We start from the raw sequence: 16082 nt of genomic DNA, 5'->3' as shown, positions 1-16082 counted from the left end.
CAGGTTAGTTCAGACCCCAATAAATTATTCCCCCTCCTTCTTTTTCTTATTTTTTTCTAAAACCTCAATCACGTGACCAAATTCTATCTCTGCTAAAATTACCCAAACAAAATGTAAATATCCTGTGAATTAAAAAAAGACCTTTTTTAAAAAAAATGGGAGGGGTGGACATCATTGATTTTGATCTGGCGATGACTAGGCTGCCCACTTCTCGTATGGTGGGGGTCCAACGAGACGTGTATCTTCTGTGAAAGGGTTATTTGGATTGGCCAAAGTCACAATTCGTGTTTTGTTCCCGGAGTCACGGTGTCTGATTCTCTCTGTGGTCGGCATGTACATTTCTGGCGGGAATATTCTGGAAAATCAATCAGAGAAAGAGAAACTAAGTCTGCCGGTATTATTGTCAAAAAAAGAAAAGATTGTATTTACTTGAAATAGTACCATGATAAAGAATGCTATATCAAATTGCTACATTTGTGGTGGCTACGCGGTAACCGTGTGCGTAATCAGTCAACGCAGATGACACAAGCCAGCGCTATGTGAGCCGTCAACCGTGACGATGGGAGACGTTTCAAGAAACTCCTGGTGGCTCCTCGTGCAACTCACTGTGTGATCATTCAGAGAGAACTGAGAGCGGTGATCGATCGCTTTCGAGAGGGCCTTCGAGAATCCTATATAAAGAGCGAAGGTGTCAAGAGTCGGGGATTCAGGATCACTCCGGTACAATCAGTTCGGTGTGAAGTCAAATCTGGTGCAGTAAAATCCCGTACGATTTCAGTACCAGATGCAGAAGCCAGTAGAATTTGGTACAGCAGTGCAGAGTTTATACCGCAGTAAGATCATCCAAGGTGAAGCATTTTTACACTCAGTGTATAGTTGCCCATTGTAAAAGTAAAATTCCTCTTTCAGACCTTGTGATCTATAGGGCAGATGATGTTAAGGTCATCTGTTTCTTTGGCTAACGTTTAACGAACAGGGTGTCATGTGACCAGCACAGCGACCAACCGCCTTTACTTTCCTCAACTTAAGTCAGGTACCCATTAGAGTTGGGTGGACTCAATGACGCCCTGAAAATTCCCGAAATTCAAAATTCCAGTCTTCCCCAAGATTCGAACCCAGGTCCTCAGGTTTGGGAGCCAAGTGCTTAACCACCACCAGTATCGATTTTACTAGATCAACACATTCACGGATCAAATTGAAACTTTGCACAATTAGTCAATTAATGACTGGTATTTAATTATTTTGTTTGATACCAACAAGGGAAATTAATCCTTCGGTGTGCACGGATATGGTTAAATAAGTAGGGTTTTGTCCCATTAGATAATTGTACACGTTATTTCTCCCATTCCCATTTTCAAATCAAGTTGAAACTTAAAACAATAATATTCTTAATCACTATGTTTAGATATTGTATTCTTAGTCACTATGTTTATATGGTATTCTTAATCAGGACATGCTTTCGAAAAAATACAAACTGCTTGATTGTGCAGCATGTGCTGTGGACCGTCATCTCGATGGTACCGGTTTGTACCTTGCATGGCACCATCACCCGACGTCCGGCGGGAGGTTTGGAATATGATGTGATAATCTTCAATTCTGATTGAACATTCACAGCATTTAAAAACAAAACCAAAATCGGATGTTTAGAAATATCAGGAATGTTACGATATTGCTAAGACTCTGTCAGTCTCTCTCTAACACGACACAAAGAACTTGACTCCAAAAAAACGTAATTCTTTAATGGCTACAGCCACTATTGTAGGTCTTGTAAACAAGAAGTCCCATCGAACTATGATGGAACCAATCATTTTGAGCTTCATTATGCACGATGGACAGATGTTTCAAGGTTTTGGATAGCACCACGTCATAGACAGGCCGTGGTTGGGCCATCACTAATCTACATCATATTTTAACCAAATGTAAGCACTGCTTAAGACATACCCCGAAAGGTCATGTGTAGCAGATAAGTAGACTGGATTCTGAGGCTGAGCCCTGACGTCTGACATGACGTGTTCCACTGTCTGCTTGTGCCCGTCATAACCTGGCGTCTCTTTACGGCTGCCAAGAGAAAAGGTAATGCTGTGATGTTCAGGACTACTAAGGTCAGATTAGAGAGTGAGTCAGACTAGGGAGTGATTCGAAGACTAGAAAAAGACTTAAAAAGCAGCACCAACATTGAAATGACTTACTATCCATAAGCTACTTGGTTGTGTCTAGACAAATTCCGAATGTGATCCCATTTCTCTTTCTCGTCATTGGGAGCGTGTCGCTTCAGCCTGTAGAGTGTAGAGAAACTCACACAATTGTACACTTTTTCAAAAGAATGGCTGCTGTGCGGGATATACAAAGGTCTAAAAGAAATAGGCTATCTTATAGCTAGACACCTTCTTTCCCGCTCCACCTTTAAAAGAAACAGGCTAGCTTATAACTAGACACATTCTTTCCCGCTCCCCCTTTAAAAGAAACAGGCTAGCTTATAGCTAGACACCTTCTTTCCCGCTCCACCTTTAAAAGAAACAGGCTAGCTTATAACTAGACACATTCTTTCCCGCTCCCCCTTTAAAAGAAACAGGCTAGCTTATAGCTAGACACCTTCTTTCCAGCTCCCCATTTAAAATAAACAGGCTAGCTTATAGCTGGACACCTTCTTTCCTGCTCCCCCTTTAAAAGAAACAGGCTAGCTTATAGCTAGACACCTTCTTTCCAGCTCCCCATTTAAAATAAACAGGCTAGCTTATAGCTGGACACCTTCTTTCCTGCTCCCCCTTTAAAAGAAACAGGCTAGCTTATAGCTAGACACCTTCTTTCCTGCTCCCCCTTTAAAAGAAACAGGCTAGCTTATAGCTAGACACCTTCTTTCCAGCTCCCCATTTAAAATAAACAGGCTAGCTTATAGCTGGACACCTTCTTTCCTGCTCCCCCTTTAAAAGAAACAGGCTAGCTTATAGCTAGACACCTTCTTTCCTGCTCCCCCTTTAAAAGAAACAGGCTAGCTTATAGCTAGACACATTCTTTCCCGCTCCCCCTTTAAAAGAAAAAGCAGAAGAAAGAGGTAGTCTTATGTATTTATAAATTTGAGACCTTAGTTAAAGAACAGCTTGTGACACTATTCAAGTGTAGAATTTATTCTATTATCCTTTCTCTAGCCCATCGTGCACACCCGAGTTCAGATTCCCAAGTATCTTTCAAGAGGTAGAACGTACAGAAATATCTTCATGTCAGGGCAATTGTAATGTTGAACACAGCTACGACTTTATTATTTGGCTCCCGTTCTTCAAATTACAAATATAACCCATCACGAATCAGCACTATTTCTTTCACTGTGCCAAGTGATGATAGTAACTAAATGAGAAATACAATTCATTGAAGTCCTGTAACTAAATATTGAAGTGTTCTCATTATTAGTTTCAGTGGCGGCGGGTCACAGTTCAATGAATTCAAAGGGCTCAAGAGAGCAAGGGCAGTAAGGGCTTTTACATAAAGAAATCGAAATGAAATAGGGGGAAGGGACATATAGACACTTAGTTTCTCTGCCTCTGTCGTTTTCCTATAACGCGCCGCCACTGACAATAATTACCACTCCGATGATTTCACCTTGGTGCTAATAACGTGTTTCTCTCCCCTACATTACTCAGCACAGGGATCCTCTCCAGAGGCTGCCATATGCCGAACCCCGGCCTGTGGGCCAACTCCCGCCACTCATACAGGCCCCGTTCTGGGTCGTTGACCACCGTGCCTCGGGGCGGCTTAATGACCTCCATTGGACGATAATAGAGCCTCCTGATGGCCGGGGGGTCAGCAAGCTTTTCGTAGGTGACAGGGGGCAGTGGCTGGTCAGATAGAAATAAGAAAAAGCAGTGTATAACGATTGGGAAAGATAACAATGTCTTGAAAGCCAATGTCCTGCCTTGAAAACTAAAAACTTACTAGTGGTCCTATTCTAATAGACTATCAATGGACAACATTAAATTTAAATGGTCATTTTCTGGTCATTTGCTGGTCTGGCAAAACTCCAGCGGACATTTCGATGGTTATTTGTATCCTCGGGGTTCTAACTATGTACAAATCAAACTCACAAACATGTGCTTTTTTTTTAATGCGATACATTTGTAAATGTTTGTTTGTTTTCTACTCAAACTGACCATTATTATCATATGATAATAAAAAATGTGTTCTGTTCATTAACTAGAATAACTAGTAACAGAGTTCTTGAGATGGAAAGGCATGAATAGATGATTTAGAACATGATTCAAACTGATATGAGATTACCTTTTTTTTTTAAAGTTTCAATGGATAAAAAAAAAATTATGTTCTACAACGATAGGCCTGCCTCTTTCGGTAAATTGCCCGGCCCCCTTAAAAAAAAATAATTATCTTTTCTTCTCTCCTTTTTCTTTTGTGAGGCTGGCGTGAGGCTGGTGTGATGATTACAACTTTACCATTCCAGATCTCATGTACTGTCCTAAATCCGTCCTGCCGTGTTCTGTTCAACAGTGCGTTATGCTTAATTAAAAAAAAAACGTTTTAGAATCCAGACCAACTTTCCTCATCCACTCTTATCTGTCCAATAGCATGTCACTATCTAAACTCGAAACAATGTTTGAAGGCGGATGCCGCACGGAGGATGTGATACACAGAAGGAGTATGGGGAAGTTGTGCCAAGCTCTTAAGTATAATTTCTTTCCCTTGTTCAAGATACCAAACAAAATAATTAATTACCAATAGCTAATTAAATAATAAGTTAATTTTTTATTGATTTTTTTTTTGTGTTGTCAGGTCAAAGAAATAACTGCACATTTTCAGCTTGGTCCCAGAGTGGGTGTCGGAGAAATAACGTGTACAAACTTTGTACCAGATTGATAGAGTGAGTTGATATAAGCTTTGTTAATATTTCTAATGGCACAGATTTACTGTTGGTGGTCTAGATATATTACAAACTCAATTACATGACAGATCGAAGATAAATGATACAATTACATTTCGTATAAGCTTTTTTTTTCCCAGTATTTTTGTGTTTTCTTGTTTTTAACTATACTTTTTCGATTTATGGTTTAGTCCGCGACTAGTCAAGAGCACAATAAATTTGCATTATCCTCCCTAAATCGATGTCTTCCTCTTCCGAATCGGGGTCTCGGGCTGGAATCCTGGTGAAGACTGGGATCTTTTTTATTTCGGGATCTTTGGCCGCCTCTTAGTCCACTCTAACGAGTACCTGACATTTAGTTGGGGAAAAGAAAAAGCGGTTGGTCGTTGTTCCGGTCATAAAATTTAACCGTGGGCCACAGAAACTAATGACCCTTACATCATCTGCCCTATAGATCGCAAAGTCTGACAGGGGATTTCAAAAAAGTAAATCTCTAGGCCTCTTATTCTTTTATTCTCAGAATACATTATAAATGAACCAATAAAAATTAAGTCATTCCTTATACTTACATGTATCTGAGTGGTATTTCTGCAGTCCTTTCTTATACTTACATATATCTGAGTGGTATTTCTGCAGTCATTCCTTATACTTACATATAGCTGAGTGGTATTTCTGCAGTCCTTTCTTATACTTACATATGTCTGAGTGGTATTTATGCAGTCCTTTCTTATACTTACATATATCTGAGTGGTATTTCCGCAATCCTTTCTTATACTTACATATATCTGAGTGGTATTTCTGCAGTCATTCCTTATACTTACATGTATCTGAGTGGTATTTCTGCAGTCCTTTCTTATACTTACATATATCTGAGTGGTATTTCTGCAGTCCTTTCTTATACTTACATATATCTGAGTGGTATTTCTGCAGTCATTCCTTATACTTACATATAGCTGAGTGGTATTTCTGCAGTCCTTTCTTATACTTAAATATGTCTGAGTGGTATTTATGCAGTCCTTTCTTATACTTACATATATCTGAGTGGTATTTCCGCAATCCGTTCTTATACTTACATATATCTGAGTGGTATTTCTGCAGTCATTCCTTATACTTACTATCATGTAAAGTACTCATAAAGGTCAGAGTTTAAAATAGCGAATCAAGGCTTGCATTTTGAAGTAATTTAAAATTAATTCGTTTAAAACTAAGATGACATTATAATTTTCCAAGTGCTAAAAAAGGTCGCAGATTGAGGGACTTTTGATCAAAGGAGCGTTGACTGTTTCAAGACTGATGTGAAGGCATACAATTGTATTGCTTATTTATAAAGTGTGTTTAATATTGCAGCAATTCAAAGTGTTAGAATAAATACTTTGTATTTAGTGAAAAGTATTTTGATTCTGATTCTTCATTTTAACTAGTATCTCCGGCAATACTATGGAGTGTGAATGATCAGACTTTGTTTCATAAGGCAAAATAAAAACAATATAAATAGCACTGTCTTGACCACAAAATTTCCATTTTTTACACTTGCAAATTTCTGGGTAGTAATTCCAGGGTCATCACCTATATCAGCATACATTTGGCTGGTATTTCAGCGGTCGTCCCTTTATTTGTGTGGTATTTTCGCGGTTATTCCCTATACTTACATACATCTGCCTGGCATTTTTGCGATCATTCCCTATTTTATAGTATATCTGGGTGGTATTCCCACAGTCATTCCCTATCTTAGAGTATATCTGGTTGGTATTCTCACGGTCACCTCCATATACTTACAGTATATCTGAGTGGTATTCTCACGGTCATTCCCTATCTTACAGTATATCTGGGTGGTATTCTCACGGTCACCTAGATATACTTACAGTATATCTGAGTGGTATTCCCACGGTCATTCCCTATCTTACAGTATATCTGGGTGGTATTACCACGGTCATTCCCTATCTTACAGTATATCTGGGTGATATTCCCACGGTCATTCCCTATCTTACAGTATATCTGGGTGATATTCCCACGGTCATTCCTTATTTTACAGTATATCTGGGTGGTATTCTCACGGTCATTCCCTATCTTACAGTATATATGGGTGGTATTCCCACGGTCATTCCCTATCTTACAGTATATCTGGGTGGTATTCTCACGGTCACCTCCATATACTTACAGTATATCTGGGTGGTATTCTCACGGTCATTCCCTATCTTACAGTATATCTGGGTGGTATTCCCACGGTCATTCCCTATCTTACAGTATATCTGGGTGATATTCCCACGGTCATTCCCTATCTTACAGTATATCTGGGTGATATTCCCACGGTCATTCCTTATCTTACAGTATATCTGGGTGGTATTCTCACGGTCACCTCCTTATACTTACAGTATATCTGAGTGGTTCCTACGGTCATTCCCTATCTTACAGTATATCTGGGTGGTATTCCCACGGTCATTCCCTATCTTACAGTATATCTGGGTGGTATTCCCACGGTCACTCCCTATCTTACAGTATATATGGGTGGTATTCCCACGGTCATTCCCTATCTTACAGTATATCTGGGTTGTATTCTCACGGTCACCTCCATATACTTACAGTATATCTGGGTGGTATTCTCACGGTCATTCCCTATCTTACAGTATATCTGGGTGGTATTCCCACGGTCATTCCCTATCTTACAGTATATCTGGGTGGTATTCTCACGGTCACCCCCATATACTTACAGTATATCTGGGTGGTATTCCCACGGTCATTCCCTATCTTACAGTATATCTGGGTGATATTCCCACGGTCATTCCCTATCTTACAGTATATCTGGGTGATATTCCCACGGTCATTCCTTATCTTACAGTATATCTGGGTGGTATTCTCACGGTCACCTCCATATACTTACAGTATATCTGAGTGGTTCCTACGGTCATTCCCTATCTTACAGTATATCTGGGTGGTATTCCCACGGTCATTCCCTATCTTACAGTATATCTGGGTGGTATTCCCACGGTCACTCCCTATCTTACAGTATATATGGGTGGTATTCCCACGGTCATTCCCTATCTTACAGTATATCTGGGTGGTATTCTCACGGTCACCTCCATATACTTACAGTATATCTGGGTGGTATTCTCACGGTCATTCCCTATCTTACAGTATATCTGGGTGGTATTCCCACGGTCATTCCCTATCTTACAGTATATCTGGGTGGTATTCTCACGGTCACCCCCATATACTTACAGTATATCTGGGTGGTATTCCCACGGTCATTCCCTATCTTACAGTATATCTGGGTGATATTCCCACGGTCATTCCCTATCTTACAGTATATCTGGGTGATATTCCCACGGTCATTCCTTATCTTACAGTATATCTGGGTGGTATTCTCACGGTCACCTCCATATACTTACAGTATATCTGAGTGGTTCCTACGGTCATTCCCTATCTTACAGTATATCTGGGTGGTATTCCCACGGTCATTCCCTATCTTACAGTATATCTGGGTGGTATTCCCACGGTCATTCCCTATCTTACAGTATATATGGGTGGTATTCCCACGGTCATTCCCTATCTTACAGTATATCTGGGTGGTATTCTCACGGTCACCTCCATATACTTACAGTATATCTGGGTGGTATTCTCACGGTCATTCCCTATCTTACAGTATATCTGGGTGGTATTCCCACGGTCATTCCCTATCTTACAGTATATCTGGGTGGTATTCTCACGGTCACCCCCATATACTTACAGTATATCTGGGTGGTATTCCCACGGTCATTCCCTATCTTACAGTATATCTGGGTGGTATTCTCACGGTCACCTCCATTTACTTACAGTATATCTGAGTGGTATTCTCACGGTCACCTCCATATACTTACAGTATATCTGAGTGGTATTTCCACAGTCAGCTCCATATACTTACAGTATATCTGAGTGGTATTCTCATGGTCATTCCCTATCTTACAGTATATCTGGGTGATATTCCCATGGTCATTCCTTATCTTACAGTATATCTTGGTGGTATTCTCACGGTCACCTCCATATACTTACAGTAGATCTGGGTGATATTCACACGGTCATTCCCTATCTTACAGTAGATCTGGGTGATATTCACACGGTCATTCCCTATCTTACAATATATCTTGGTGGTATTCTCACGGTCACCTCCATATACTTACAGTAGATCTGGGTGATATTCACACGGTCATTCCCTATCTTACAGTAGATCTGGGTGATATTCACACAGTCATTCCCTATCTTACAATATATCTGGGTGGTATTCCCACGGTCATTCCCTATCTTACAGTATATCTGGGTGGTATTCCCACGGTCATTCCCTATCTTACAGTATATCTGGGTGGTATTCCCATGGTCATTCCCTATCTTACAGTATATCTGGGTGGTATTCTCACGGTCACCTCCATATACTTACAGTATATCTGAGTGGTATTCTCACGGTCACCTCCATATACTTACAGTATATCTGAGTGGTATTTCCACGGTCACCTCCATATACTTACAGTATATCTGAGTTGTATTCTCACGGTCACCTCCATATACTTACAGTATATCTGAGTGGTATTCTCACAGTCACCTCCATATACTTACAGTATATCTGGTTGGTATTTCCACGGTCACCTCCATATACTTACAGTATATCTGGTTGGTATTTCCACGGTCACCTCCATATACTTACAGTATATATGGTTGGTATTTCCACGGTCACCTCCATATACTTACAGTATAACTGGGCGGTACACTTGGAAATTTGTACTGTGTGTGGCACTCTGTACTCCACAGAAAATCCCTGACAATGATTTCAGCGTCGGAGCTAGGAAACCTGCGTTTAGGGATTCGCCTTTCCACTTCCTCTCTGATGTCCGGACTGGGGTCAGGTCCATTAAACTTGATGATAAAATAGGGACTTTTTCCTTTTTGCGTTAGGTACCTAGAAAAGCAGAAGTGAGACATGGAATTACTTAGACCGAGGCAACAGAGCAAAACGAGGGCAGTGTCTGCTCACTTAGCTCAGAAACATCTAGATACATTTTCTTTTTGTATTTTCAACACATCAGTTGTATAATTTACAACACAGTCTTATTTAAAAAAAAACGTCAATAAGGGTCACAAGACATCCGGCATAATGAGGATATGTCCTAAAGTGTGAACATATCCGACAGTCAATCTGTTTTTGTTTTGTTTACTTTCGTTGAGATATCATTCCTATGAGTTGCTGACATCATTGGTATACTTCTGGCTTTGTCACCCATTTTATCCTATGGGTAGCTATGCATCTAAGACCTAGATCTACAAATAGTCCTGTCTTAATTTAAGTGGTCATCGTATTGAATTCATATTCATTAAGTGACTAGTCTAGTGTAATAACTAAACATCTAGCTTTATGGGTGTGGTAAAATATGTAGGTCACAGTAGGGGCTGCGTAGCCACGGGAAATACTGCATTCATCATTAATCTCCGGACTCGAAGACAACTTAGACAAGCCGTATTATTTTTATTATTATTAGATCTATGGTATGTATTTGTGTATCTCAGTACATGACAAATAAAATCTTTGACTTATTAATAATAAACATTTAACATTAGACGTCATTATTTCGCTATTATTTAAATTATAATTCGTTTATTACACGTGAAACGTGATCTTATCTTATATGATACAGACGTTACTTTAAAAAAGAAGATGATTACGTCCTACGCGTCATGCATTTAGTCATGCATATTAACCAATGACCTAAACTCCGCCAAGTCACTGGTTTTTATGGCTGGCTCAGGCAACCCATTCCATGCTCTAATAAATAGCGCTAGGCCGGCTAGGGAAGAAGGAGCATTTGTACAAATCTATCTATCTATTAGACTATAGGCCTACCTTTCTATTTCATCTGCGCGTTCTTTTGAGAATCCCTGGATAGCATTCCAACCGAATTTCTGCGGTAAACAATAAATCTGAGAATTCATTTTTTTCTTTTAGATTACTTGGTGGAAATAGAGTTTAAGTTTGATTTTTGTTTGAATTAGTTTAAGAAATGTCAATAGCCGCCATTTTCGAACTCTTTTAGAGTTATCGAACTTACTAATTCTCCTTCCTTATTTTGTAGAAAACTAGCACTCAAAATGATTACATTTGCACACCACGTACACATTCGAAATTTAGATCTAGTAGGCTAAGAATAGAAATGTTAGTGCAATTTTTATTTATTCTTTAGAAAATGAAAATTGGACTTGTATAGCAAGTTGCCAGTATCTTTTTTTTTAAACAATTTAAATTTAAATGTTTTCCTTTTTCAGTTGTGTGTTCAATATTTGTCAACATTGAGATCTTCTGATCTTGTATGATACATTCCAGACGTCCTTAACAGAAGATAATTACCTCCTACGCGTATATAGCTCCTCCTTCGTGATCGACGATCAGGACATTCCTCATTTCCTATGGACTCGAAGATGACTGTAAAGTCTATACCTCGCTTTAAAAAGCCGGCCGCATACATGGCATAGGTAGGTTTGGTCAGTTTCAGATAGACCTCTCTTCTCAGCTTTTTGTTGGTTCGGCGCTCTTTCATCCTGGCCACTCTTCTTGCTTCAAATCTTGAGACTCCAAAACTCACAGCTTCACGCCATGAGGAGCGATTGAGAGCTAGTGCTTCCCAGCCGTGAATTTCGATATCGCATTCCTTAAAGGAGCTCTTGAGGGTGTGTTTATACCGCTTGTATTGACCTCCCTGGGAGCGCTTTCCTGTACATAAATCCCCGTACAGAAGGTGATTGTCTGGCATGCGTGGCGTAGGAAGAAACCTGTGGGCCCGGGCTCAAGAATATATTGGTGCCCCGCCCCAATAAAACAAACTTAGTGTGAGACAAAAAAAAAAGTATCTTGTTCTACGTCCATTATTTAACAGTAAAGAGATCTAACATTTATTTCCTAAAACTTCATATTTCTTGCCTTCTAAGTAGTATAGTCAGAAAGCAGTGGGGCATCTATTTCTAAACTTCTGGATGTTTCTCGCCTTCTAAGTAGTCTAGTCAGAAAGCAGTGGGGCATCTATTTCTAAACTTCTGGATGTTTCTCGCCTTCTAAGTAGTCTAGTCAGAAAGCAGTGGGGCATCTATTTCTAAACTTCTGGATGTTTCTCGCCTTCTAAGTAGTCTAGTCAGAAAGCAGTGGGGCATCTATTTCTAAACTTCTGGATGTTTCTCGCCTTCTAAGTAGTCTAGTCAGAAAGCAGTGGGGCATCTATTTCTAAACTTCTGGATGTTTCTCGCCTTCTAAGTAGTCTAGTCAGAAAGCAGTGGGGCATCTATTTCTAAACTTCTGGATGTTTCTCGCCTTCTAAGTAGTCTAGTCAGAAAGCAGTGGGGCATCTATTTCTAAACTTCTGGATGTTTCTTGTTCAAAGGAAAGAACATCAAGTGAAGTCAGTCTGCTTTGTGTCACGGAACTTCTTACACAATGTCTGATCTATCGCAACTTCGAGAATGACCGCTCTACTGGACTAGCTGTCACAGATAAAGCGAGAGAAACAACATGCTTGCTGTAACAATGTTAGGAAAACTTAATTATAAAATATATTTTTCCATGCTGAAAAAAAGAAACCAGCCGAATCTCGTATTGAGCACAGACTTGATATGTCTTTATGAAATGCTTCTTCAAAGGATTTGCATCTCTGAACGCTATTCTATGGCAATATCATTTGGGTCAGATGAGATTAGAAGAATGGTGGCATCATAGAACACTTTGTCGTAAGCACTTAAAACAAGGCATTAACGACTCAAACATTTTTTATGCAAATCTATCAAGTAACTGAGAAACAAAGACGTTCGTTTGTTGATTTTGAAAGTTTACTCTGCATCTTCAATTTTCTCTTCACAGTACTTAGTAGTAGGCTCATCCAATTGCCGTTGAACTTTTCTCAAACATTTAGAAGAAATGAAACACCCAAAGATTGAGCTATTTCAGCAGCCTCATGTTGTACACACTCCAAGTTTGTTTCACAATCGACTTAGTTCATTCTTAATAGAAGAATGACACCAAAATGTTTACTTTTTAAAAATTGCAAACAAACAAAGAGAAACAGATTGAGCTTTGAAAACGTTGAATTTATTACTGTCAGGACATGGCGCCGCGATTTACAAGCAGATGTCAAGCAGATGGGCAAGACAGTTGAAGAGACTCGCCCAGAACCGAGACGTCTGGAGGAAGCTGGTTGGTGGCTTATGCCCCAGAAGGCACCACGGGCAGAGATGAGATGATCAGGACTATCCCTATAGACCCAATTGTCATTGTCACTCTCTCCTTTTTTTTTTCTATGCAATTCATACATATTCTCTTAATTAAACTCTTCCCCAAGCCGCTGGTGCATGGACTCGAGGTTAGAACACGGGCTAACGTTTTGAGGTGATTGTAAGCTTTGGTCAAACGTTTACGACATTTTGAGGGAGCCTTTTAGATTCTTTTTTTATTTTCCATCGGTTTTTACAAAAGTGCAATTAAGCCCAACTGGTTAATTATGAGTCATGGGTCTAAGTGCAACAAACCCTTTGGCGCCATGATTACTACGCCACAGGCTGTGGGCCCCTTAATGGTCATGGGCGCGGGGTCATTGAATCCCTCCGCGACATGGATGCTACGCCACTGTAATCTATGTGTCGATATCAGTGAGTGTTAAAATAGAGACTTTAACCCATTCTAAGTCATTTGTTTTCCTGGCTGAATCAGGCAACCCATTTCCAGAATTTTCGTTAAATAAAATGGATTAAAACGTTTGTTTCGGGACTAACTAGGAATAAATATAAATAAAAGGATAAATTCCATATGCACAGTGTATAAAACAAAAGGGATTTTTCTTCATAGATAGATAGATAGATAGATAGATAGATAGATAGATAGATAGATAGATAGATAGATAGATAGATAGATAGATAGATAGATAGATAGACAGACAGACAGACAGATATATATATATATATATAGATAGATAGATAGATAGATAGATAGATAGATAGATAGATAGATAGATAGATAGATAGATAGATAGATAGATAGATAGATAGATAGATAGATAGATAGATAGATAGATAGATAGACAGACAGACAGACAGACAGATATATAGATAGATAGATAGATAGATAGATAGATAGATAGATAGATAGATAGATAGATAGATAGATAGATAGATAGATAGATAGATAGATAGATAGATAGATAGATATATAGATAGATAGATAGATAGATAGATAGATAGACTCGCCATATTAATGTGAAAAGTTGAACAATGTAGGCCTAATGTTTTCATCTAATGATTGCCTTTAAAAAAAAGCTACATAAGATTAAGAGAGCACATAAAAAAAAAGAAAGACAAAAGACTAGACATGAAAAGAAAAAGGGCCACCAGTATGTCATTCCCCAGCCTTTGATTTCAGATCGATACATCAGGGGAGCTGGGTGAACACTCCCTCGTCGAAATCTTTTGATGCCCTTGTCGCTACGCCTCAGTGACTCACATGAAAGTTCAGTGAAAAAAGAAAGGCTTGGAAAAGGTGAAAATAAGGATGAAGTGGTTTCATTGAGGTTAGGCTAGATCTACATTGAAACGATATGCTTCTAATGGAACTTGGTCAGAGTTTAAACATTTCAAAGTCCTTCAAGTATCAAAACAACAAATGTAGAGGTTGGCACGTACACATTGAATTCATACATCATACGACGCCATCTAGCGCAGAACAAAAACATAAATATAAGTATAACATATAATATAACATAATAGAGATGAATATAGAAAACTATCTAGAAAGTCTCATAAAGATGTAGCAAATAACTGAGGAGTTGTCCCCACTTGCCCATGTCGGCTATGTACTGTTCGTTTCCGCGAACCCACTTGAACGTGAAACCATATCTATTGCTTCTCATGATGAGATTTTGTAACAGTCTTGGGGCTTGGTTTAAAGGTTATTGTAAGAGGTAGCCAGGGGTTTGTGGTCATTTAGAATTGTGACGGGTCTGCCTAAGGTGTAGGCCTATTGATTAAACCTCTCGAGTCCGAAAACTACTGCCAGTAGTTCTTTCTCGATTTGAGCCCATCTCTTTTCCGTTGGTGTTAAGGCTCGTGAAGCATATTCCAAAAGTTTCCCTTCCTGCATCAACACGCACCAAGCCCATCTTGGCTGCTGTCGACCTGAATTTCGAGGGATTTGGCTGCGTTATAGAAACCCAGCACCGGGGTTGTTGTTATCATTTCTTTTAATTTCCTAAAGGCGACTTAGCATTCCTCGTTCCAATCAAAATCCATTTCTTTCTTGGTGAGTTCCCGCAGGGGGTGTGATATAGCTGACAGGTTGCTAAAGAACTTTGATATGTACTGAACTATGCCACAGAACCCTCGGACTTGCTGCGCGTTTGTAGGGCGATCCATGTCCACTATGGCCTGCAACTTCTTGGGGTCTGGATTAATGCCTTGTGCGCTGATGATGTGTCCCATAAATTCGACCGCCCCTTTTTGTTCCAATGTTTTGCTCTCGTTCACTATTATGGATTTTCTTTTGCATCTTTCTCGAAGATTTTCCAATTTTGCCTTATAATCCCTCAACGGCTCTTCTCTTGTCTTGCCACAACCGACTACAATGATATCGTCGGCAAAATCGATGCAGCCGCTGAGGCCTTACAGTGCTTGTGACAGTTTCCTTTGGAAAATCTCTCCACTGACACATAATCCGAATGGCAGCCTTGTCCATATGTAACGGCAGTAAGGTGTTATCATTGTGGTCAGAATACTAGATTATTTGTCGAGGCGAACATGCCAATAGGCTTCTTTAACGTCGAGTTTCGAGAATACTTTGGCGTTTTTGAGCTGGAGTAGAGTTCACTTTCCGCTGCCACCAAGTTTATTAGTATTTAAGTATCAAAACAACAAATGTAGAAGTTGGGACGCACACATTTAATACATACATCATACGACGCCATCTAGCGCAGAACTGCTTGTTCATAAGTAAGGACACATAACTACCAACGACAAAGGAATATAATAGAGGAATATATCATAGATCAAGTATTAACAGCTTTTCTCTTTTCTAGATTAGAGTGGATTAATATTAAAGTGATTACTTTTTTTTTTTAGGAAATCGTAAATAAAAAGGTCATAATGTATGTGAATAATAGATCAATTATGTAACTAGTAACTTTAAACTCAACTCTTTGGGCAAATTCAAAACTGATGACTTCTTCAGAGACCA

General features: G+C 39.4%; 1 protein-coding gene across 1 annotated transcript; it reads right to left on the bottom strand.

Annotated features, from left to right (window-relative positions):
• Positions 1 to 152: 152 nt before the first annotated feature.
• LOC106068304 (uncharacterized) lies at positions 153 to 10932 on the bottom strand. Its single transcript, XM_056035414.1, has 6 exons — positions 10728 to 10932; positions 9581 to 9788; positions 3595 to 3830; positions 2190 to 2276; positions 1942 to 2058; positions 153 to 355 (listed from the first exon to the last, which is right to left on the bottom strand). The coding sequence occupies exons 1-6, from the start codon at positions 10814 to 10816 to the stop codon at positions 196 to 198; spliced, it is 897 nt and encodes a 298-aa protein (XP_055891389.1). The 5' UTR covers positions 10817 to 10932; the 3' UTR covers positions 153 to 195.
• Positions 10933 to 16082: the final 5150 nt, after the last annotated feature.

This window comes from Biomphalaria glabrata, chromosome 7 (assembly GCF_947242115.1).
Source record: "Biomphalaria glabrata chromosome 7, xgBioGlab47.1, whole genome shotgun sequence".
In the NCBI taxonomy this organism is placed as follows: Eukaryota; Metazoa; Mollusca; class Gastropoda; family Planorbidae; genus Biomphalaria; species Biomphalaria glabrata.
Note: the sequence above shows the minus strand (reverse complement) of the source record. Positions and strands in the feature narration are given on the sequence as shown.

Coding starts and splice junctions, on each gene's coding strand:
- LOC106068304 (XM_056035414.1), bottom strand. CDS start 10,816: ATGAATTCTCAGATTTATTGTTTACCGCAGAAATTCGGTTGGAATGCT. Junction 9,789..10,727: donor CGCGCAGATGAAATAGAAAG/GTAGGCCTATAG, acceptor CTGCTTTTCTAG/GTACCTAACGCAAAAAGGAA. Junction 2,059..2,189: donor AACCAAGTAGCTTATGGATA/GTAAGTCATTTC, acceptor TTCTCTTGGCAG/CCGTAAAGAGACGCCAGGTT.